The sequence below is a fragment of the Protopterus annectens genome, chromosome 3.part0 (genome assembly GCF_019279795.1).
Source record: "Protopterus annectens isolate FY-2018-M chromosome 3.part0, PAN1.0, whole genome shotgun sequence".
Taxonomy (NCBI): Eukaryota; Metazoa; Chordata; order Ceratodontiformes; family Protopteridae; genus Protopterus; species Protopterus annectens.
In genome coordinates this window covers 1,817,693,378-1,817,711,804 of record NC_056731.1, presented here as the reverse complement: position 1 = coordinate 1,817,711,804, position 18,427 = coordinate 1,817,693,378, and the positions used below count along the sequence as shown (strand labels likewise).

Sequence of the window (18,427 nt, the reverse complement as noted above, 5' to 3'; positions counted from 1 at the left end):
CATGGACCCTGCCATACCAAACAGAACTAAGACACTCTCCTCCAAAAAAAGGAAGCCAATCTGGTGATCATCAGCCATCAATAAACTCTACAACAGAAGGAAGAAACTGTTGCAGAAAAAAATGAAGGCACAAGACTGGAAAACCTCCCTTATCAGTCTTAACAAAAAGCGGAGATCCCTTATCAAATTCTCTAAAGCCAGCTATGAAGGCAGAATTACGGCTGACACCAAAAGCAGCCACAAAGCCTTCTATAGCTATATCAAAAACCTTAAAGCCAATACCCAGATTTGCTTTGAGTTATTGCACAATGGCACCGCCTATATTGAGTCAACAGATATAGCCAACATACTGGCTGACAGATTCAGTGCCAACTTTAACCACCCCTCAAGGGCCCTATCACAATACGAGATGAAAGCCTGGTACCCACCATTTCTGCATCACAGGTAAAAGTTGCATTGTCCAAAGCCAAGAATATAGTGTCCATGGGACCAGATAATAAGCTGGAAGGACAGGTTCATAACCCAGAGACTGCTCATGCTATGGAACAGACTTTTCATAAATGTCAAGCAGAGTGCCTCACTGGCCCTCTTCAAGAGAAATCTTGATGAGTGGATGGAAAATAGAAAATTCACACCGGGGATCACTCCAGTGGCTCTACTTGACAGAAGTACTGGGAACTAAGTTTGGGTGGCACGATGCCAAGGTAATCCTATGGGCTAGGCTTGTAAAAGCTCCAGGGCCATTAGCCTAATACACACCTATGAACCTATGAACCTATATCTCTGGCTGCATCCTACATGAGTTACAAAATGAACTGGCACTGCCCTGTTCAATCACAGCCTTACCTCAGGCTATGTCCCTAATGAATGGCACACTGCTACAGTCATCCCACTCCATAAAGGGGGAGCAACTACAGACCCTGGGAACTATCGCCCCATTAGCCTGACAAGCCTGGTATCCAAAGCTATGGAGTGCATCACCATGGACCTGCTTAACAAAGATATAGGCAGTTTCCAAACTCTTGACCCCCACACAGTTTAGCTTTGTCAAGGGGAGATACTGCATGCTGAACCTGGTTGACTTCTTTGAGACAGTCACCTCGACCTGGCCAAGGCCTTTGATACCATTCCCCACTCAGGTATCATTGATAAACTCACCAAACTAGGCATCAATCCTTACATCACTAGGTGGGCTGCAAATTGGCTCACAGACAGGACCCACAGAGTGAAAGTTGCAGATTCCAAGTCAGACTGCCAATCAGTCATGAATGGAGTCCTACAGGGCTAGGTCCTGGACCCTCTCCTGTTTGGTATCTACTTCTCAGAAGTCCAGGCCAACACAGAAGGACTCTGGCTGACCAAATTTGCTGATGTCTGCAAGCTAGGAGTCATTATCAACTCCCCAAGTGATGTAGACATCCTACAAAAGGGCCACTCTGAAACCAATGACTGGTGTCGGAACCATGGCCTGAAGTGTAATGCAAAAAAATGCGTTATCATCCCCTTTGGAAAAAACTCAGTTCCCACAAATTACCATGTTGATAGGAGCCCACTGAACACTGAAGGGGCCATAAGAGATCTGGGAACCCAGGTCAGAAAGTCCTTCTATGTGGCACATCTTATAACCAAAGGTTTTGCATCCAGGAAGAAAGAGGTCATCATCCCTCTCTACTCATACCTCATTAGACCAGTCATCAAATATAAAACCCCATTTGGCATGTACCTGACCAGACACCTACAACAGCTGGAGAGTCCACAAAAGTACCTCACAAAAATAATCCTAGGCCTTAAACACATGTCCTACATGGACAGACTCAAGGAACTTCAGCTGTTCTCAGTCTCTTATCATTTACTTAGAGGTGATCGCTGCTTGATTTACAAAGCCATGTCCAACCCAGCTCTACTTGAAATGCTACAGCTAAAGAAATCCCAATCCCCCCACTTCACACACTCCAGAGATCACAACCTCATTACCACATTTAACAGAACATGCTGGAGGGATAGGTTCATCTCCCAAAGACTGCCCATACTCTGAAAGAGGCTTCCCATTCGTGTCAAGCAGAGAACCTCACTGGACCTCTTCAAGAGAAATTTTGATGAATGGATTGGTAACAGAAAGTTCACTCCAGGGATTATTCCAGTTGCACTACTGGATATGGGCACTGTGAACTAACATTGGGTGGCATGGTGCCTGGGCAATTTTTTTTTTTGGGGGGGCTAGGCTTGTAAAGGCTCTAGGGCCATTAGCCTAGTAAACACCTATGAACCTATGAACAGAAGTAAGTTTAAGTTAACATAATGCTGTAATTAGGGCTGCTGGGGTGTGGATCATAGCCAGCCTTAAGCATAAGCCAACTAGGTGACCACTAGGGAGTGTAAATCATGTATTCATGAAAAATGGAACTCTGTGCTGAAGTGTACTAGAGAGGGAAAATGTAACATCATGTATATGAAAAGTGTAAACTCTGTACTGAGCTGTAAGGGGTGTGTGTGTGTGTGTGTGTGTGTGTGTGTGTGTGTGTGTGTGTGTGTGTGTGTGTGTGTGTGTGTGTGTGTGTGTGTGTGAACTCTGTGTTAAACCATAAGAATGGAAGGGAGTGTGAGGTACATCACAAGCTAGTGCAACATCAAGCTTAAGTGAAAAGTGTGAACTCCGTGCTACACTATATGATGGGGGGGTGATCACATGATTTAACTTGAGAACAGATTTGGACAGGGAGAGGTGTGTCACATTCTGATACTTTGTAGATGCAACAAAATTTGCAGATCAGAATTTTCTACAAAGGTAGCACTTCCAGAATAGGAAGGCATAAGAGGATGACTCAGCACTGCTTTTGGAAGCAATTATTCTCCATCTCCAATACTTTGATTGAAGGATTTGGATTAAAAGTTCCTTTTTTACCCTCAGGAGAGCCTTGCGGTCAGATGCTTTGCAGTTAGCATACCAAACTATGATGCTATTTGAGAAGATCCTTTCGATGATCCCACTGTAGAAAGATTTGAGGATGAACTGACACAAGTTTGCCTTCCTCAGTTTCTGTAGGAAGTGCAAAAGTTGTGTCTTCTTCACTGTGTGGCTAATAGAGTCAACCAGGATAGGTCATCTGAGATGTGCACTCCCAGGAACTTGGTGTTTTTGACTCTTTCCACTGCCACCCCCTTAATTTCCCGAGGTTGATGTATGTCCTGAGTCCTCCTGAAGTCCACTATTAATTCTTTGGTCTTGCTTACATTTAAGGCCAGGTTGTTGCTGTCGCACCAGCCTATCAGAAGTTCCACTTCATCACTGTAGGCTGTTCCTCACCATTTCTGACAAAACTTATGACAGTGATATCATCCATAAACTTGATGATTTTGCTGGATTCACACTTGGCCATGCAGTCATCAAGGTGAACAGCAGATGACTCAGGATGCAACCCTGAGGGACACCCATGCTCAGTGTAATACTGACAGAACTGTTATTTCCCACACATACTTTTGGGGGTCTGTTGATGAGTACTGTATTATACTATACTACACTGTACTATTCTATACTATACTACACTACACTGCACTATATTGTACTTCACTATACTAGACAATACTATACTATACTGTACTATACTGTACTATACTATACTATACTATATTATATCAGACTAAACTAGACTAAACTATAAATAAGTAGCAACATAGTTTTGAAATCCTTTTGGTACACAGTTGTATTTCTGGTCATATATTCTGGACATCTTACTAATGGATGTCATGAAACACAGAACGGAATCTGGGTGTTTGGTGTGTCATTCCCTCTTATGAAAATTATTAATTTTCCATAAACTAAAAATGAATTAAGGCTTCTATAGGAACTGAAAAAGTCATCATGAGTGTGCCTTGTTACAAAAGCCAAGGAAACATATTGTTATGTATGTTTTTATTTTTCTACATCAACAGTCATATTTGCTATGACCTTATTTCCAGGACTCAATGCCCTATATTACCTTATAGCAGCTGCAATACAATTTCAGTAAACAATATTTGAACTTTAAAAATTAAGTCTTTGTAATAAACAAAAAGATATTGAGCTGGTGCAGTATGTATACTGAAGTCCAGGTTCTCCACACTGTGATGCTCATGCATCGGATTGACTGTTGCACACATACTCTATAACCCATAGTACAGGACAGATACTACCCTTAATGCATGGGGAAGGTGGCAAACTACTGACAGCAGCCCAGACACTCTTGGGCAAATTAAGCCAAAGGGTTAACCAGTAAATCTTTGCATTTTCTTGTCTGTACATGTGATGCACTTGTATGCCTGCAGCAAACCCCTTGTCTCAAGTAGACACATTTGAAAATACAGCAAACACAAGCTGTCTTTAGATTCCTTCAGCATGCAGTATTTAATGAAATGTTCTTCCTCCTGCTCTAAGGACTAGTACAGCACTACCATGCAATACATATTAGAACTCAAATTGTAATTCTGGTCAAAAAAATCCAGATAGCATGACAGAAGCATTCAGGTTAGCTGACACATCCAAATGTTTCAGTACATATTGGCAAAATTTCAATAGGAAACCTGCAAAAGAAGTGATGAAAGCAAAAGTTACACAGCAGAAAACTTCAACTTCACCTCCAGCTCAGATCAGGCCTGCAGTCTTCCACTTGAAATATTCTAAGGCTTTTGAAAGGTTAGGCTCTAGACAACCAGTGGGAATGGATAGCAAAGAAATACCTAAATATGACTACCACATTTCAGATGCTCAAACTGGGACGCTTCTTACTGAAACATGACTTTTGTGGGGCAACATTCCACCATCTATTTCTCTTGATTCTCACAATTAGCACATTGCTGTCAAATGACATTCCTTTGTTTTAATTTAATCATATTTCAGTTATAGTCATAACTTACTATAATATTTAAAGTTTTTTTTCTCAGAAAGAAATCCTCCTACGATGTCAAAACAATTTTAGTTTTTCATGTTTTCCTCCACAGAACACAGCTGGCTAACTCAAGATTATTCTAAACAAACGCAGGTGACTATCCTCTATAAACCCTATAAAACAATTGCTGCTCTAATTAGCATTACTTATGTGCAAAGAAATGTAAACGCTCCTACATAACAGACTACAACAACAGAAGTTTTTAGCAGGAAGTGAACTCACAGCCCACCAACTCAAGGACAATATCCCTCATATGTTACTGTAAGCTTATGAACCTACAGCATGGCTCAGAAGTTTGGATCATGAAACCTGATGATGGCTAGGCTTGAAACTTCAGTAACATCCTCAAGGTACTCGGCACTACATTCGGGAAGAACTTCTTCTCCATTCCCAATACACTTCTGTTCTGTGCCATTATCACATGTCCTTATACTTAACACATTATTTTCACATACTGTATTATTGCATTTTATATTAGCAAGGTCCATAAGGTATGTAAATGTCTCCATTTTCTGCATGTATGTTTTTCCTACAGCAAATATTTAAAGAATTCTCTTCATTCTTAAGTCAGTGGGATTTCAGTTGCTGGATATACAAGTTTGGATACCCTTCTCATTACTGCAACTGCTCAGCTGATGACATCAATGAAAATGAATTACCTAAAGTGAGTTCAGGTCACTAATAACAATATGCAGTCACCTGCCTGGCACTCATTGTCTCTTTTGGAAGTATAACATCTAAAATAAACTAAAATTGTATAAGAAAGACAGATAACCTGCACAGTGACATTTGATATCCCTTTCTTTGGCTGCATTATATGTGCTCTACATATCAAATCTGTATCAAAACTGCCTGAACAATTCTATATCAAATCTTTCTTGAAAGACCACAGTGCACTCGCTTGCTTAGATATGAGAATATACATGAATGTTATTGTTGCATGACCATTTTTTTTTCTTTTACTAAGCTTTCAATTGCAAATAAAAAAATCGGCAGATATGTTATTTTCTGTATCTTAAAGTAAACTAAATGCATTTGCCACACAGTTTAATGTTGCCTGATAATACTGCTGTATACCTACTGCTTATATTACCCATACCAGTAAATATCATAACTAGCTTCTCAATGTGCAAATAAAAATGCAATTGTATTTAGCAGATGACTTATGCAAAGTATTCAGAATTTTCATTATTATGGTTACTCTTAGCTAAATACAAGACATATTGACTACCCATGAGATACGGTTTAACAACAATACCAATAAATAAGCAAACTAAATGCTAATAGTTTTAGGAATGCACATGCATTATGCAGATTCCTGACTTTTTCACAAAAGTTGCACATTATCTGAAATGGAACGATGTTCTTTAGAATTTTCCCATAATTTCAATGAAAATGCTGAGTGACAAATATGATTACTACACACATTTTCATATCAGCCATGGACTGCATTCAAAGAATGTCCTAACTGTAGGTAAGCAGTCCAGTTATATGGAGTGCATACTGCCCCAGAACTATAATAATTCTTTCGTGTGCTCTTGGATGTTCACCTCATGGCGACAAGGTGATTATAATCTGACGTCTCTCCCTCCTCCCCTATACATAATTTTGCAAGCAGGCAGACTCTACAAAGATGAGAGGAGTTCCTTACCTCTACTAACTGGGAGACTACAGATGAAAGAGAAAAAGGCAACAAGATTCCAACAGTCCTCACAAACGCACAAAAAGGCCAGGGATACTGATTCCACGCCATTGTCTTCTCTTACAGATTCCCTCCCTCTCTGTCTCTCTCCCACTTCTCTCACAGAGAGGTGAGGAGCAAAGAGCCCAGGTGATTGATAGTGGCTGCCTGTTGACAGCAGCCTTGGCTAACTGCTGCTGCACCCTCCTCCCCGCAGTAGTGCTTTTCAGTCCAATGGTCACACACTGTGATCTCCTGCCCAAGGGGATCATCAATTAATTAGAGCGGTGTCACTTTCATTTGGGGGATGGGTAAAGCACAGAAATTTGTAAAAGGTAGCAGTGTCTATAGGCACTCGATATCTTCCTTCCTCATTCCAAACAGTTGTAAGAATGAACAGTAAGAATGTTTTCGGGCACTGAAAAACAATCATTTATCTGTACAATTTGCCTCATAATAGTGGATTAACTGTAAGAAGGGAAGCAATGGCTTGCAGCTTCAGTTCCAAAAATCCTAATGCTTTTCACTTTTTAGGTTAACACGTTACAATGTACAGCACATATATGCTGCACTTCTTAGTTTACAAAATTAATATTGCCTTTATCATGTCATTTAACTAAGTACTGTGGATTAGCTCATGATCTACTCCATGACATTTATTTGTGTCCAGCACTTACTGTAGCAAATACCAGTTATGAAATAGCATTTTGAAATTAGTCGTGGGAATAAATATACACATTTGTTGTACAGCTATCATACATGATAATCTCAGGTTAGCACTTGGCACTGAATGTTAGTTTGTAAGAGTATATGTTTGATATGTAGTAAATCATTAAATTGATTCAGTGAAGCTTGAGAAACAGAAACAGTATGCTGTTAAGACTGCAAAATGTTTGACTTTGTGGTTATGATATAAAGAGAGAAACAATATTATACTGACACCAGTTTCCCTAAACATCATTTTGAGGTGTTATGTCACAGAGTATCATCTGTGCAAGGCTGCCTGAATAAAATTCAGAACAAACTGAGTAAATGCATTTTATTTGCTGATTAATAATGACTAGTCCACTACAGACTGTTTTATCAGAAACTGGCCAAAGACATGACACAGCACTTTATGCCCCTTGGGATTGAATGTTTCAATGTGTATTGTTATTTCCATGTGCAAGTGTGTATTTGTGTCAGTACATGGATGAGTGCATGTGCTTTTGTGATTGCTTTTGTGTGCGTGTGTGTGTATGTGTGTGTGTGTGTGTGTGTGTGTGTGTGTGTGTGTGTGTGTGTGTGTGTGTGTGTGTGTGTGTGTGTGTGTGTGTGCGTGTGTGTGTGTATGTGTGTGTGTGCATCTGTATCTTTGTCTGTATACGTGTATTTGCTTGTGTGTCTGTGTTTTTCTTCTTCATCAAAAAATATATGCTGTTGTCACCCCTTTGGCTGAACAGGTCAAGATGCATTCAAAGAACTTTGGATATCTGTCATGCCAGTGAAAAAATGGGAAGGAGTCTGCACATGATTAAATTGCACTTACATTCACAAAAAAAAAAAAGCAATGGATGAAGGCAAAAAAATGATACACACCTTATATCTCAACCTGACCTACGCTTTTGGTATGATGTCCCACTCAGGCATAGTAGAACAGCTAAATAAACTCTGAATAAACCCCTATGTCACCCATTGGATTGCCACCTGGCTCACAGATATGCTGCAGGAAATCAAAACAGGGAAAGTTACCTCCACAAAGAGACCAACTCACCAGTGGAGACCCCAGGGTTATGTGCTGGGACCTCTCCTATTTGGCATCTCCTTTTCTAAAGTAAAAGTCAGTACCAAAGGGTTATGGCTTACTAGGTTGACTGCAAGCTAAGAGCAGTCATTAAATCCACAAATGACTTAGCTATCCTTCAGGATGGTTTGTCCCAAAGAAATAATTAGTGACAAAATTATGGACTGAAACTAAATGCCAACAAATGTGTTATTGTATCCGTTGGAAAGTCATCTACCCCATAAAACTGCAGCATTGACAATATGCCTCTTAGAGTTGACCCAGTTGTTTACTATTAGGGAATTTACGTGGACAGTGACCTAATTTTTGACCAACATGTGTCCATTGTTCATAGGTTCATAGATAAGTGTTAGGCTAGCTGCCCTTGTCAGACACTTGTAGCCTAGGCAATTTCAATCAAAGATGAAACTCAAACCCTAGATCATGTGTCTGTGGGGTAAACTTCTTAACAATTATACCAGTCCCAACCCTCTGCCAGTCCCCAACATGTAAGATAGTCCTTCTATATTTACTCATCTTACATATCCAAAATTTGGAACTCCCTGCCTCCATCCATTACCCTGGAATCTTCTCTATCCAAATTTAAAAAATCTATCAAAAGCCATCTCAGCAACAAATGGTTATGTCCCTGCTCCACACCAGACTAACTTCAGTCCTATTCCACTCCTGCAATAACTCTTGCCTTAAACACATAATCTCCTGATAGGACTGGACAGTCTTATCAATACCTCATTCAGATGCATGATGTCACTCTAGATATATAACATACTTTAATATTGTTTGTATATGTATTGATTATATGTCTTTGTGAAGGAATTAATAATGTGTGCTCATCTATATTGTCTGGTTGAATATACTAGAAACATGTTAGAATATATTGTTTGTATGTCTTGCATATGTGTTTCTTTGGAGCTTTTCTCCCTGGGCCTCCACTGAAAATGGACATGTATCCAGTTGGACTGTCCTGGTTAACAAATGTAAAATAAATAAATAAATAAATATTGCACAGCTGATAAACAAAGGGATTGTGTCTAGATCTAGGGATGTCATTGCTCCCCTTTACTCAGCCCTCATTAGGTCAAACAATGAATATAATACCCCCCCCCTTTGTTATGTATCTGTCCAGACACATGCAACAACTGGAATGCCCATAGAGATACCTTACTAAAAGGATGCAAGATCTAAACAGCATGTCCTACATGGACCAAATCAAAGCCCTGTACTCTGTATCCTACAGACTGCTAAGAGTGACCTATGCCTGGCATACAAGGCATCCTATGACTCAATATTGATGGAGTTACTGCACATCAGCAAGTCAAATGGCACCAGAAGTACCTGGCCTAGAGATCTAAACCTCTTCTGCAACATCAACAGAATAGCTTGCCGGTACAGCTATAGCTCAAAGAGGATACCAGTGTTCTGCAACAGACTCCCCATACACATAAAACAAAGCTCATCCCTGTCTGTATTGAAGTGTAACTTGCATCTATGAGTGGGAAGCAGAAAAATTTTCCCAGGACTATCCACTGTACTGCTAATGGATGGAGGCAGCTAATGAAAGCTTTATGCCATTGCATGGGGCCCCTCAAATTATCTATAGTATGATTCCAGTTATTATCATTAGGTGTAATATATAATTATTGACCATAAGATGGGTAAGGCCAATCTCTAAACAAATGGGATAGGTTAATTTAAGCACAAGAAGGGAAACTGGCTAGACTTAAAATGGCCCACAAGGGCAGCAAGCCTAGTACTTACCTATGAACCTATAAAAGTATCTGATCTTCTAGGAATGTTCCTGTGGAAAATCACAACACACAAAATATACAACTACTCACTTACCTGGCATTTAAGACAATTTCAGCTTTTCAGTCCACAGATAATTTCTTTAAATATAAAGAAAAGTATTTATTCCTATATTTGTTTGTTTCCTGCTTGGTGTGTTAGCATGATATGTCTGGCTGGGCAGAACTATTTTACTGTGTAGCTCTGATTAGAAAAACTCATTGTTAAAAGTATGTGAAAGTATAGTTCTGTAACTTAAACGTACTTTAGTAGTAGATGCTTGAATGGTTATTGCTGTAGCAGCCTTAGGATGCCGAGGATAATGCAGACAAGCAGCTTCCAAATCTTCAGGGCATCTTCTATGCACCCAAACTGTCAGTCAGCTCAACCTGAGCTGACTGAAAGACAAATTAGGAAGCAAAGCCCTTCAGAGCTGTCCTCCCAACAGAGAGTGGGGGATGCTGAGCCCTGAAAGGACAATGCTAGGAACAATAAAAAATAGATGTCCACATTCTGTCATAAATAAACACCAAAGAACAAGGGGTTTGGAGAGAGGGAGGGAGACAGGGAGGGAGGAAGGTTGTGGCTACTGCAGCAGTGAGCTACTGTTATGGTAAGTTTAACTTACACAGCTATACTATGGTCATCATAATGATCACTGCTGCAGTAGCTTTAGCCATAACAGTAGATGACTTTAGCTACATTTGGGAGATGGAAGGAGAAGGGCCCAGGAAGGTGAGTAGATCCAGTCAAAGAGAACAGTCCTAGTAAAGCTTGATCTTGCCCTGGAGAAGGAATCAAGCTAATAGTACTTTGTAAAGCTATGTACAGAGGACCAAGTAGCAGCTTCTAGAATACTTTTAGAATCCAACCCTTTTCAAAAAACCATAGATAAAGCCAAGGCTCTGGTATACTGGGCATTGACCCCGCCTGGAATAGTTTTGTTATGGTGAGTTGAACAAAATTTGGAATATAATATTCCACGTTTTATATGCCCTACTAATTACCCATTTTTGCTCTGTTCTAGGTTCAGCTAAGTGTGTGTATACATAGGACAAGCAGAAAGATATAATTCAAAATGGAAATAGATGAGTAAACAGGTGGTAGCTCAAGAAACAATGAGAGACTGGGATTTTGGATGCAGATCTTTTGACACAGGTTGTCCCTTGTTCTTACCTTCACAACAAGTGAACAATTGATCCAAAGATCTAAAAGATTTAGTTCTATCAAGATACTACCTGAGTGGTCTGAGTGGACATCCAAGGCATGGAGTATCCTGTCTACCTCATTTTCAGGTTCAGTAAAGAAAACAGGAAAATGGATAGTTTGGCTTAAAGTAAATTCAGATACCATAAAAGAAGGATTAATTTTCAAAGAAACCCTGTCCTTATGGAAAATGAGATACGGCTAACTCAGCATAAGAGCTTGCAACTCAGATACCCTTCCTGCAAAAGTCAGAGCAATCAATAAAATTGTTTTCCATATTAAGAACCTCAAGTCAGTCAGATTATCTGGTTCAAATGGAGCATGTATAAGCTTCTCTAAAGCAAAATTAAGATCTGAAGGAGGGCCCACCAATTTTCTTGGAGGCTTCTTACTCAAAACCCCTTTCAAGAGCATTTTGGCATGAGACTGCATTGAAAGAAGAGGCTCCATGGACAGACATGCTGAAATGTCCAATAAATTAACCTTCACAGAGGAGTAAGAAGGTCATAGGACAGCAATTCACACAAAAATTATAGAAGCACAGAACAACTAGCCATGAATGGGTGTTAGTTACGCTGCTGGCACCAACCAGAAAACCTTTTCCATTTGCTAAAATATGATTTTCTAGTAGCAAGCCTTCTTGCCCTATTAGTACCTGCTGCACATCTTCAGAAAACCGGTGCCCAATAATAATTAAGACCTTATCATCCAGGCATATTTTTAGCAACCAGAGAATAAGCTGTGGATAGCAATTAATAAAGAGTTGAAGGATTTTATCAGGGAGGGTAAGAGGGCAAGAGTCAAGTTGGCTGATCCTTCCAATAAAACAAGGTGGTCTGAGATTATCTGATTTGAAGGGATAGTTCAGATCTACACACTTATGGTTCCTATACATAGCACAAGCAGAAAGATATAATTCAAAATGGAAACGGATAATGAGTAAACAAGTGGTAGCTCAAGAAACAATGAGAGACTGGGATTTTGGATGCAGATCTTTAAGGAGAATAAGAAAAAACATACAGAATATTATATTCATAACGTAGCAGAAAGTATTCTCAGAGCTAAGCCAGCACATGGGATGGAGAAAGGGGATTTTGCTGATAGAGATGACTGCAGTGAGAGGTATGGAGAATAGGCAAGAGGAGAGCTGGAATTTACTGGAGAAAACTGGCAAAGAAACCAAGGTACTGGGAGCAAACAGTTAAACAGGGAAAGGCAATAGAATGGGAAGAGGCCAACAACTGTTTTGGACTGCAGCTACAGACTGTCTTCTCTATCAAGGACTGATATTGGAGTATAGGCAGAGAGAAATAAATAGGGTATTTTAAACAAAACACCAGCACTGTTGGAGTTTTTAGTTGAATCTAGAACAGAACAAAAATGGATAATTAGTAGGGCATATAAAACAGTGGATGATAACTCTATGAATCAATCAAAAGAGGTTAGAACGGAGTGGGAAGGGAGATTGGATAAATAATTCACAAAGATACAATGGGGGGTTATATGTATGGCTCAAAAATATGCAACAAAGTCTAGAAAAGTTAGGATCTTTGATTGGAAGTGTTTGCATAGGTATTTTTATACCCCAAGTAGACTCCAAAGAATTTTTTCCTCGGGTAGGTTGCAAATGTTGAATGTATGATATGTTGGAAAGAGATAATTGGGAACATATTTTTTGGGAGTGTAATGAACTGGCAGACTAAAAAATTCTCTGCTAACTACTTTATCAGAAATACTGGGTGAGCAAATTGGTGTGACTAATGAAATTATTTTTTGAGATGTGATACACAGTCGGAATTGTCTAGACATAGTAAGTCCTTGTTGAGTTTAATTTTGGTAACTGCCAAAAAAGCTATTACCAGAAAAATGGAGATTAAAGTCTAAACCAACTGCACTAGAAATAGTGAATACAGTAACAGAGATAAAACAACTGGAAATGAGATCTTTAGATAAGGGTAGGAGCAAATTAATAGAAAAAAATGTGAATTGTGTGAACAGTACATGCAGAATAATAAGAATAAAAAAACAAACAAATGGCCGGATACACTCCAGCTTTATTCACCACACAATAATCTAGTGACTAAGTGCTTTCGCCAGTTATTTGGCTTTATCCAAGTCATTGGATAACACAAGTACAATCATTTATATGGCTGCACCAATCAAGGTGTTGGCCAATCATAAAAAAACAAATTTGAATATCATTAAATATGAATTAACAAATACACATCAACTACTTGATCAATACCTATAATAAATGTAATATTAAGAAGGCTCTTTTTTATCTCGCAAATAAAATAAGATAATAAAATAATAAAATCACTTGCATTAAAGACAAATTTCACCAAAATTTGTTGTGGATATGCAACTAAATATTAACAACAAAAAAATCGTCATGAAGCAACTGATGTACAGAACAAATGAACAAGCCCCACTAAACATTGAAAGCCATATACAAGCCCCTAAATAACATTGGCTCTCAGTTTCAGAACAGAAATAAATGAAATGCCCTCATTTAATCCTGGTGGATGTGTGGCATTAAACCTAAGTTGCTACCTAAATTCTTTGTTTTCAACCATAATTTTGTTGTCTCCTCCCCTGTCACTTGAAGCAACTCGATCTATGACAAAGAAGATACATTTCTTAAAATTAGAACAAACAGTGCTTTGACCAAACAATGCATTGTGTACATCTTTTGTTTTAATAGCTCTCAAGTGTTCCTCAATTCTGTCTTTAAGCCTACGAATTGTTTTGCCCACATAGAAAGCATGACAGCTGACGCATGTTGCCACATATACCAGCATGGTTGTATTACAGCTGCATCTACCTGGGCATGAAAGGGCATAGTCATATCTGTGCATTGCCACATAGGGCCCGTTGTTAATATAATGACAATATCTACATGCCCCTCACTTAAACATTAACAAATTGTGCCATCTAAAGTTGTTTCCTTCTAATATCTTTTTGATATTTCTCCCCCTACTGAATACGACCTTAGGTTGAGACCCCAACCTTTCTTTAATATGGTCATCAAAATATACCTGCCATGTTCTGTTAATCACTTCAATTAGTGATGAACTCAAAAAGTTGTATTTCAAAACAAATACATCAGAGTTTTCTTTCTGGCCTACACACACTATATTGGTACCTGATGTCAGTATGGGAGAAAAAAATGCAAGTCTTTTTTCCACAACCTCACGTCTCATACTCAGTAGGAGTTTTAAAGGGTAACCTCTTTCCAAAATCATCCCTACAAGGGAATACATTTCTTTCAAAAATGTTTCGTTATCACTAACAAGCCTTGATAGCCTCACTATCTGCTCTTTAACAATGCTTTTTCTCTGGTGATATGGGTGACAACTATTGAAATGTAATAAAGAATTTGAATGGGTTTTCTTTCGATGAATACTACTCTGTAAATCTATGTCAGTTTTCTTCAGATGGATGTCAAGAAAATCAATTTCCAATGGGTGTCAAGTATGTGTAAATTCAAGAAAGGTAGTGGTACTATTCAAGTAATCTACAAAAATGTTTGCATCATATTAATTTCCTTTCCATAGAATTAGAATGTCGTCAAGAAATTGGTTATATAACATGATTTTATCCATAAATTCAGAAGGAAAGATAAATGTAGAATGTAGAATAATATTTTGGAGTAGGACTGAGGTTTAAGAGAAGGCAGGAATCGAATGAGCTATGTAATGTTTGACTGGCAAAGACTGGATAGTTTATAAGTTATGCATAATGTTTGCAACTAAAAATATGTCAGAATGGTTTGTTTTCATTTATATAGATGTATGATTGCCTATGTCATTTGTGATAATGCAATAAAGATGTTTTTGTTAAAAAGAAACTATCATCCAAGCAGTCAACTGAAGATGATTGATGATGGGGTGTATTAAACACCCCTGTTTATGTGTGAGTAGATCCATTCAAGGAGGAAGCTTGTGGTAATTGCCCCTTGCCAGTTTCAAAAGAAGGGAGAGCCACAGTTGCCTGAGCTAGAAAGGAGTCACCACAATGAGCTTAGGAGATTCCTTCTGAATCTTCAGAAGTACCCTGAATATTAGTGGAAATGGTAGGAAAGCATACAGGAACATTCCTGTCCAAGGAAAAAAGCATCTGTCTTCCAGACCTTCTTGCATGAAGTCCTGGAACAGAGTCTTGTCAGTTGATTGTACATTAAGGGGGCAAAGAGGTCTACTTGAGCAAACTCCTGACAAATGGATCAAATTATGGAAGACCTCCGATCTAGTTTCCATTCATGAGAGCCTGCCCTGGTCCTGCTCAGCTTGTCTGCCACACAGTTTTGCTATGGCAGAATGTAGAATGCCTGTAGAATGAGACTGTGCTGTAACGCTGTATCCCAAGCTAACATGGCTAGTCTGCAAAGCGGGTATGACCTGTTTTTCCCTTGATTGTTGATGCACCACATGACTATGGTAGTGTTTGTAACCAGATCCCAGGGACCAAAGATGGTTTAGAGAGTTGAGTGCTTTGATCAGGACAACCATCTCCTTGATATTTATGTCCTTAGTGCCACACCCCACCCTGCACTTTTATCCCTCCTGAAACTGCTCCCCAAGCAAAGTCTGCAGCGTCTGTGTTGACTGACTGCTTTGTAGCAAGGGGGGAGAAATAGAGACCTGGATTTAACAATATCTGTTGTCTCCACCAAATGATTTCTATTCTGACAGCCAATAGCACTGGGATTTCAAAAGAATATAGGGTGTTCATGCTGGGATCAAAGAGTTTTCAGATACCCCTCTATCTTTCTCATGTGGATTCTTGCCAGGGGTATCATGAGAGTCGTAGATACCATGAGGCCCAAAATACTGAGGTATTCAATTGTAGCGACTAAAGTCTGAGTAGAAAACCTTACAAACAGATGTAGATAAAAGGTCTAGTTTTCCTCTTTGAACTGAGATGTCTAGTTGACATCCCAGAAACACAATCCTCTATGAAGGAGTCAAGAAATACTTCTGAATGTTCTCTCAGAATACCACATAGTGTAACAGATCTCTCACCCCAAGAGAGAGATTCCTCACACTTTGAAAAAAACTCTGCAAAGATAAGCAAGCCATCTAAATAAGGAAAGGTGTGGATACATTGTAGCCTGCAATGAGCTATAACTGGAGCTAGACAGTTTGTGAATACTCTTGGTGCAGTGTGATCCAGATACACAGAACCTTAAGAAATGCCTGAAGTCTGGATGAACAGGGATGTGATGATAACCATCTTTTTAAATATAGTGTTTCCAGGAAACTTGAAAGAGGAAGAAGAGGTAACAGGTTGTGCAGTGACAACATTTTGAATTTGGGCGCTATCACAAACAGATTTAGGAAATAAGAGATTCAGAACTGGTCTCCAAGCATTTTCTTTCTTTTTTGGCAGTATGAGCATTCTTAAATAAAACCCTTCCCCACCTGGGAAGGAGGAACTGGTTCTATCACTCTTTGGGACAGAATGTGATGAAGAACCAGTGGAAACAAGAGTCTGATGTAGTGGATGAGGAATGGCCCCCTGAAAAGGAGGATTTTCTCCCACTGCCATCTGTAACATTGATGAATAATTTGCATAACCCATTTGTCTGCAACAGTCTGTTGCCAATCAGCAAAATAGAAATTCAGATGTTCTGGAAGAAAAAAGGGGCCAGGGTGGGTCACAAGGTCTCTTGAATAGTCATTCAGATTTTTTGGACTGTCCTTAGCTTTGGGAGGTATGAGACTTCTTTTTGGTACCCTCATTGCCATTTCTTCTTAAATGTCTGTTTACTTGTATTTAGATGAAGCCAGTTATTGTTTTTTTGTTTTTTTTTTTGTTTTTTTTTTTTTTTTGCCAAAACTGAATGAGGAGATAGAAAATCCCTTAGAAATTTTAGAAAAGGAAGGCTGAAAAATCTTAGAGATTCCCTGGATCAGCTTGTCCCTTCCATCACACTTTTTGATCACCTCTGTAACAGAAAGCCAAACCCCAAATCTCTATCCAACGGAGAATTTAAAATCTAATTTTTAACATCACGTAGGAGGTTTTGAGAATGCAGCCATGCACACCTCCTCAAAACAGGACAAGTGGCCATAGCCCCTGAAGACGTATCAACACAGTCACACACACTTTGTAAGCAATGAGTTGTGACCTGTGCAATAGAAGAAACTAAGTTATTTAAAGCAGATTTTCCTCACAAGAAGAAACTGCAGATAAAATATTCATAGGTTAGTACTAGGCTAACTGCCTATATGGGCCATTTTAAGCCTAGCCATTTACTTCATGAGAGAATCAAACCTTGTACCCTGTGTTTATAGCATAGGCACCTTAACCATTATGCCAACTTCCCACCCCCTCATGCTTTCACAGTTTGTCAGAACAAACTTTAACATATGTGCCTGGCAATTCAAAATTCTGAAAATCAAAGTTGCAGAAGTATACACTTTTTCCCCATACCTATCAACAATTTTCCCATCCTAATAAAAAAGTAGGAGCAGGGGAGATTAAGATGGCTGCTGACACCATTCCCCACTCCGGCATCATAGATAAGCTTACCAGCTTGAACATTAACCCCTATGTCACGAGATGGATGGCCAACTGGCTCACGGATAGAACACACATGGTCAGAGTTGCGGGTGCCATGTCCTACTCTAAATCGGTCACAGGTGGCGTCCCACAGGACTCGGTCCTGGGACCCCTCCTGTTCAGTGTATATACTTCTCTGAGGTACAGGCAAGCATGGGAGGACTATGGCTGACCAAGTTTGCAGATGACTGCAAACTGGGGGCCATAATCGACTCTGGCTGACACAGACATTCTCCAGAAGGGTCTTACAGAGACAGACACCTGGTGTCAAAACCATGGCCTCAAGCTGAATGCCGAGGGGTGCATAGTCATCCCCTTTGGAAAGAACAAAGTGCCCATGAATTGTCACATGGGTGGTAATCCACTAGGTATGGAAAATGTAATTGGGGACCTGGGGACCCGGGTAGATAGTGACCTCTCCTTTGATAATCATGTTGCCAAAGTGGTTAGAAACTCCTTCTATGTGGCTCACCTAATCATGAA

General features: G+C 39.4%; 1 protein-coding gene across 1 annotated transcript in view; it reads right to left on the bottom strand.

The window, feature by feature from the left end:
• Nucleotides 1–6,827, bottom strand: part of TMIE (transmembrane inner ear) — a 680,508-nt gene extending 673,681 nt beyond the window's left edge. Inside the window, exon 1 of the mRNA XM_044066141.1 lies at nucleotides 6,574–6,827. Coding sequence (XP_043922076.1) covers nucleotides 6,574–6,675 — 102 coding nt within the window. The 5' untranslated portion in view covers nucleotides 6,676–6,827. The remainder of the gene's footprint in view (nucleotides 1–6,573) is intronic.
• Between the last annotated feature and the right edge of the window lie 11,600 nt (nucleotides 6,828–18,427).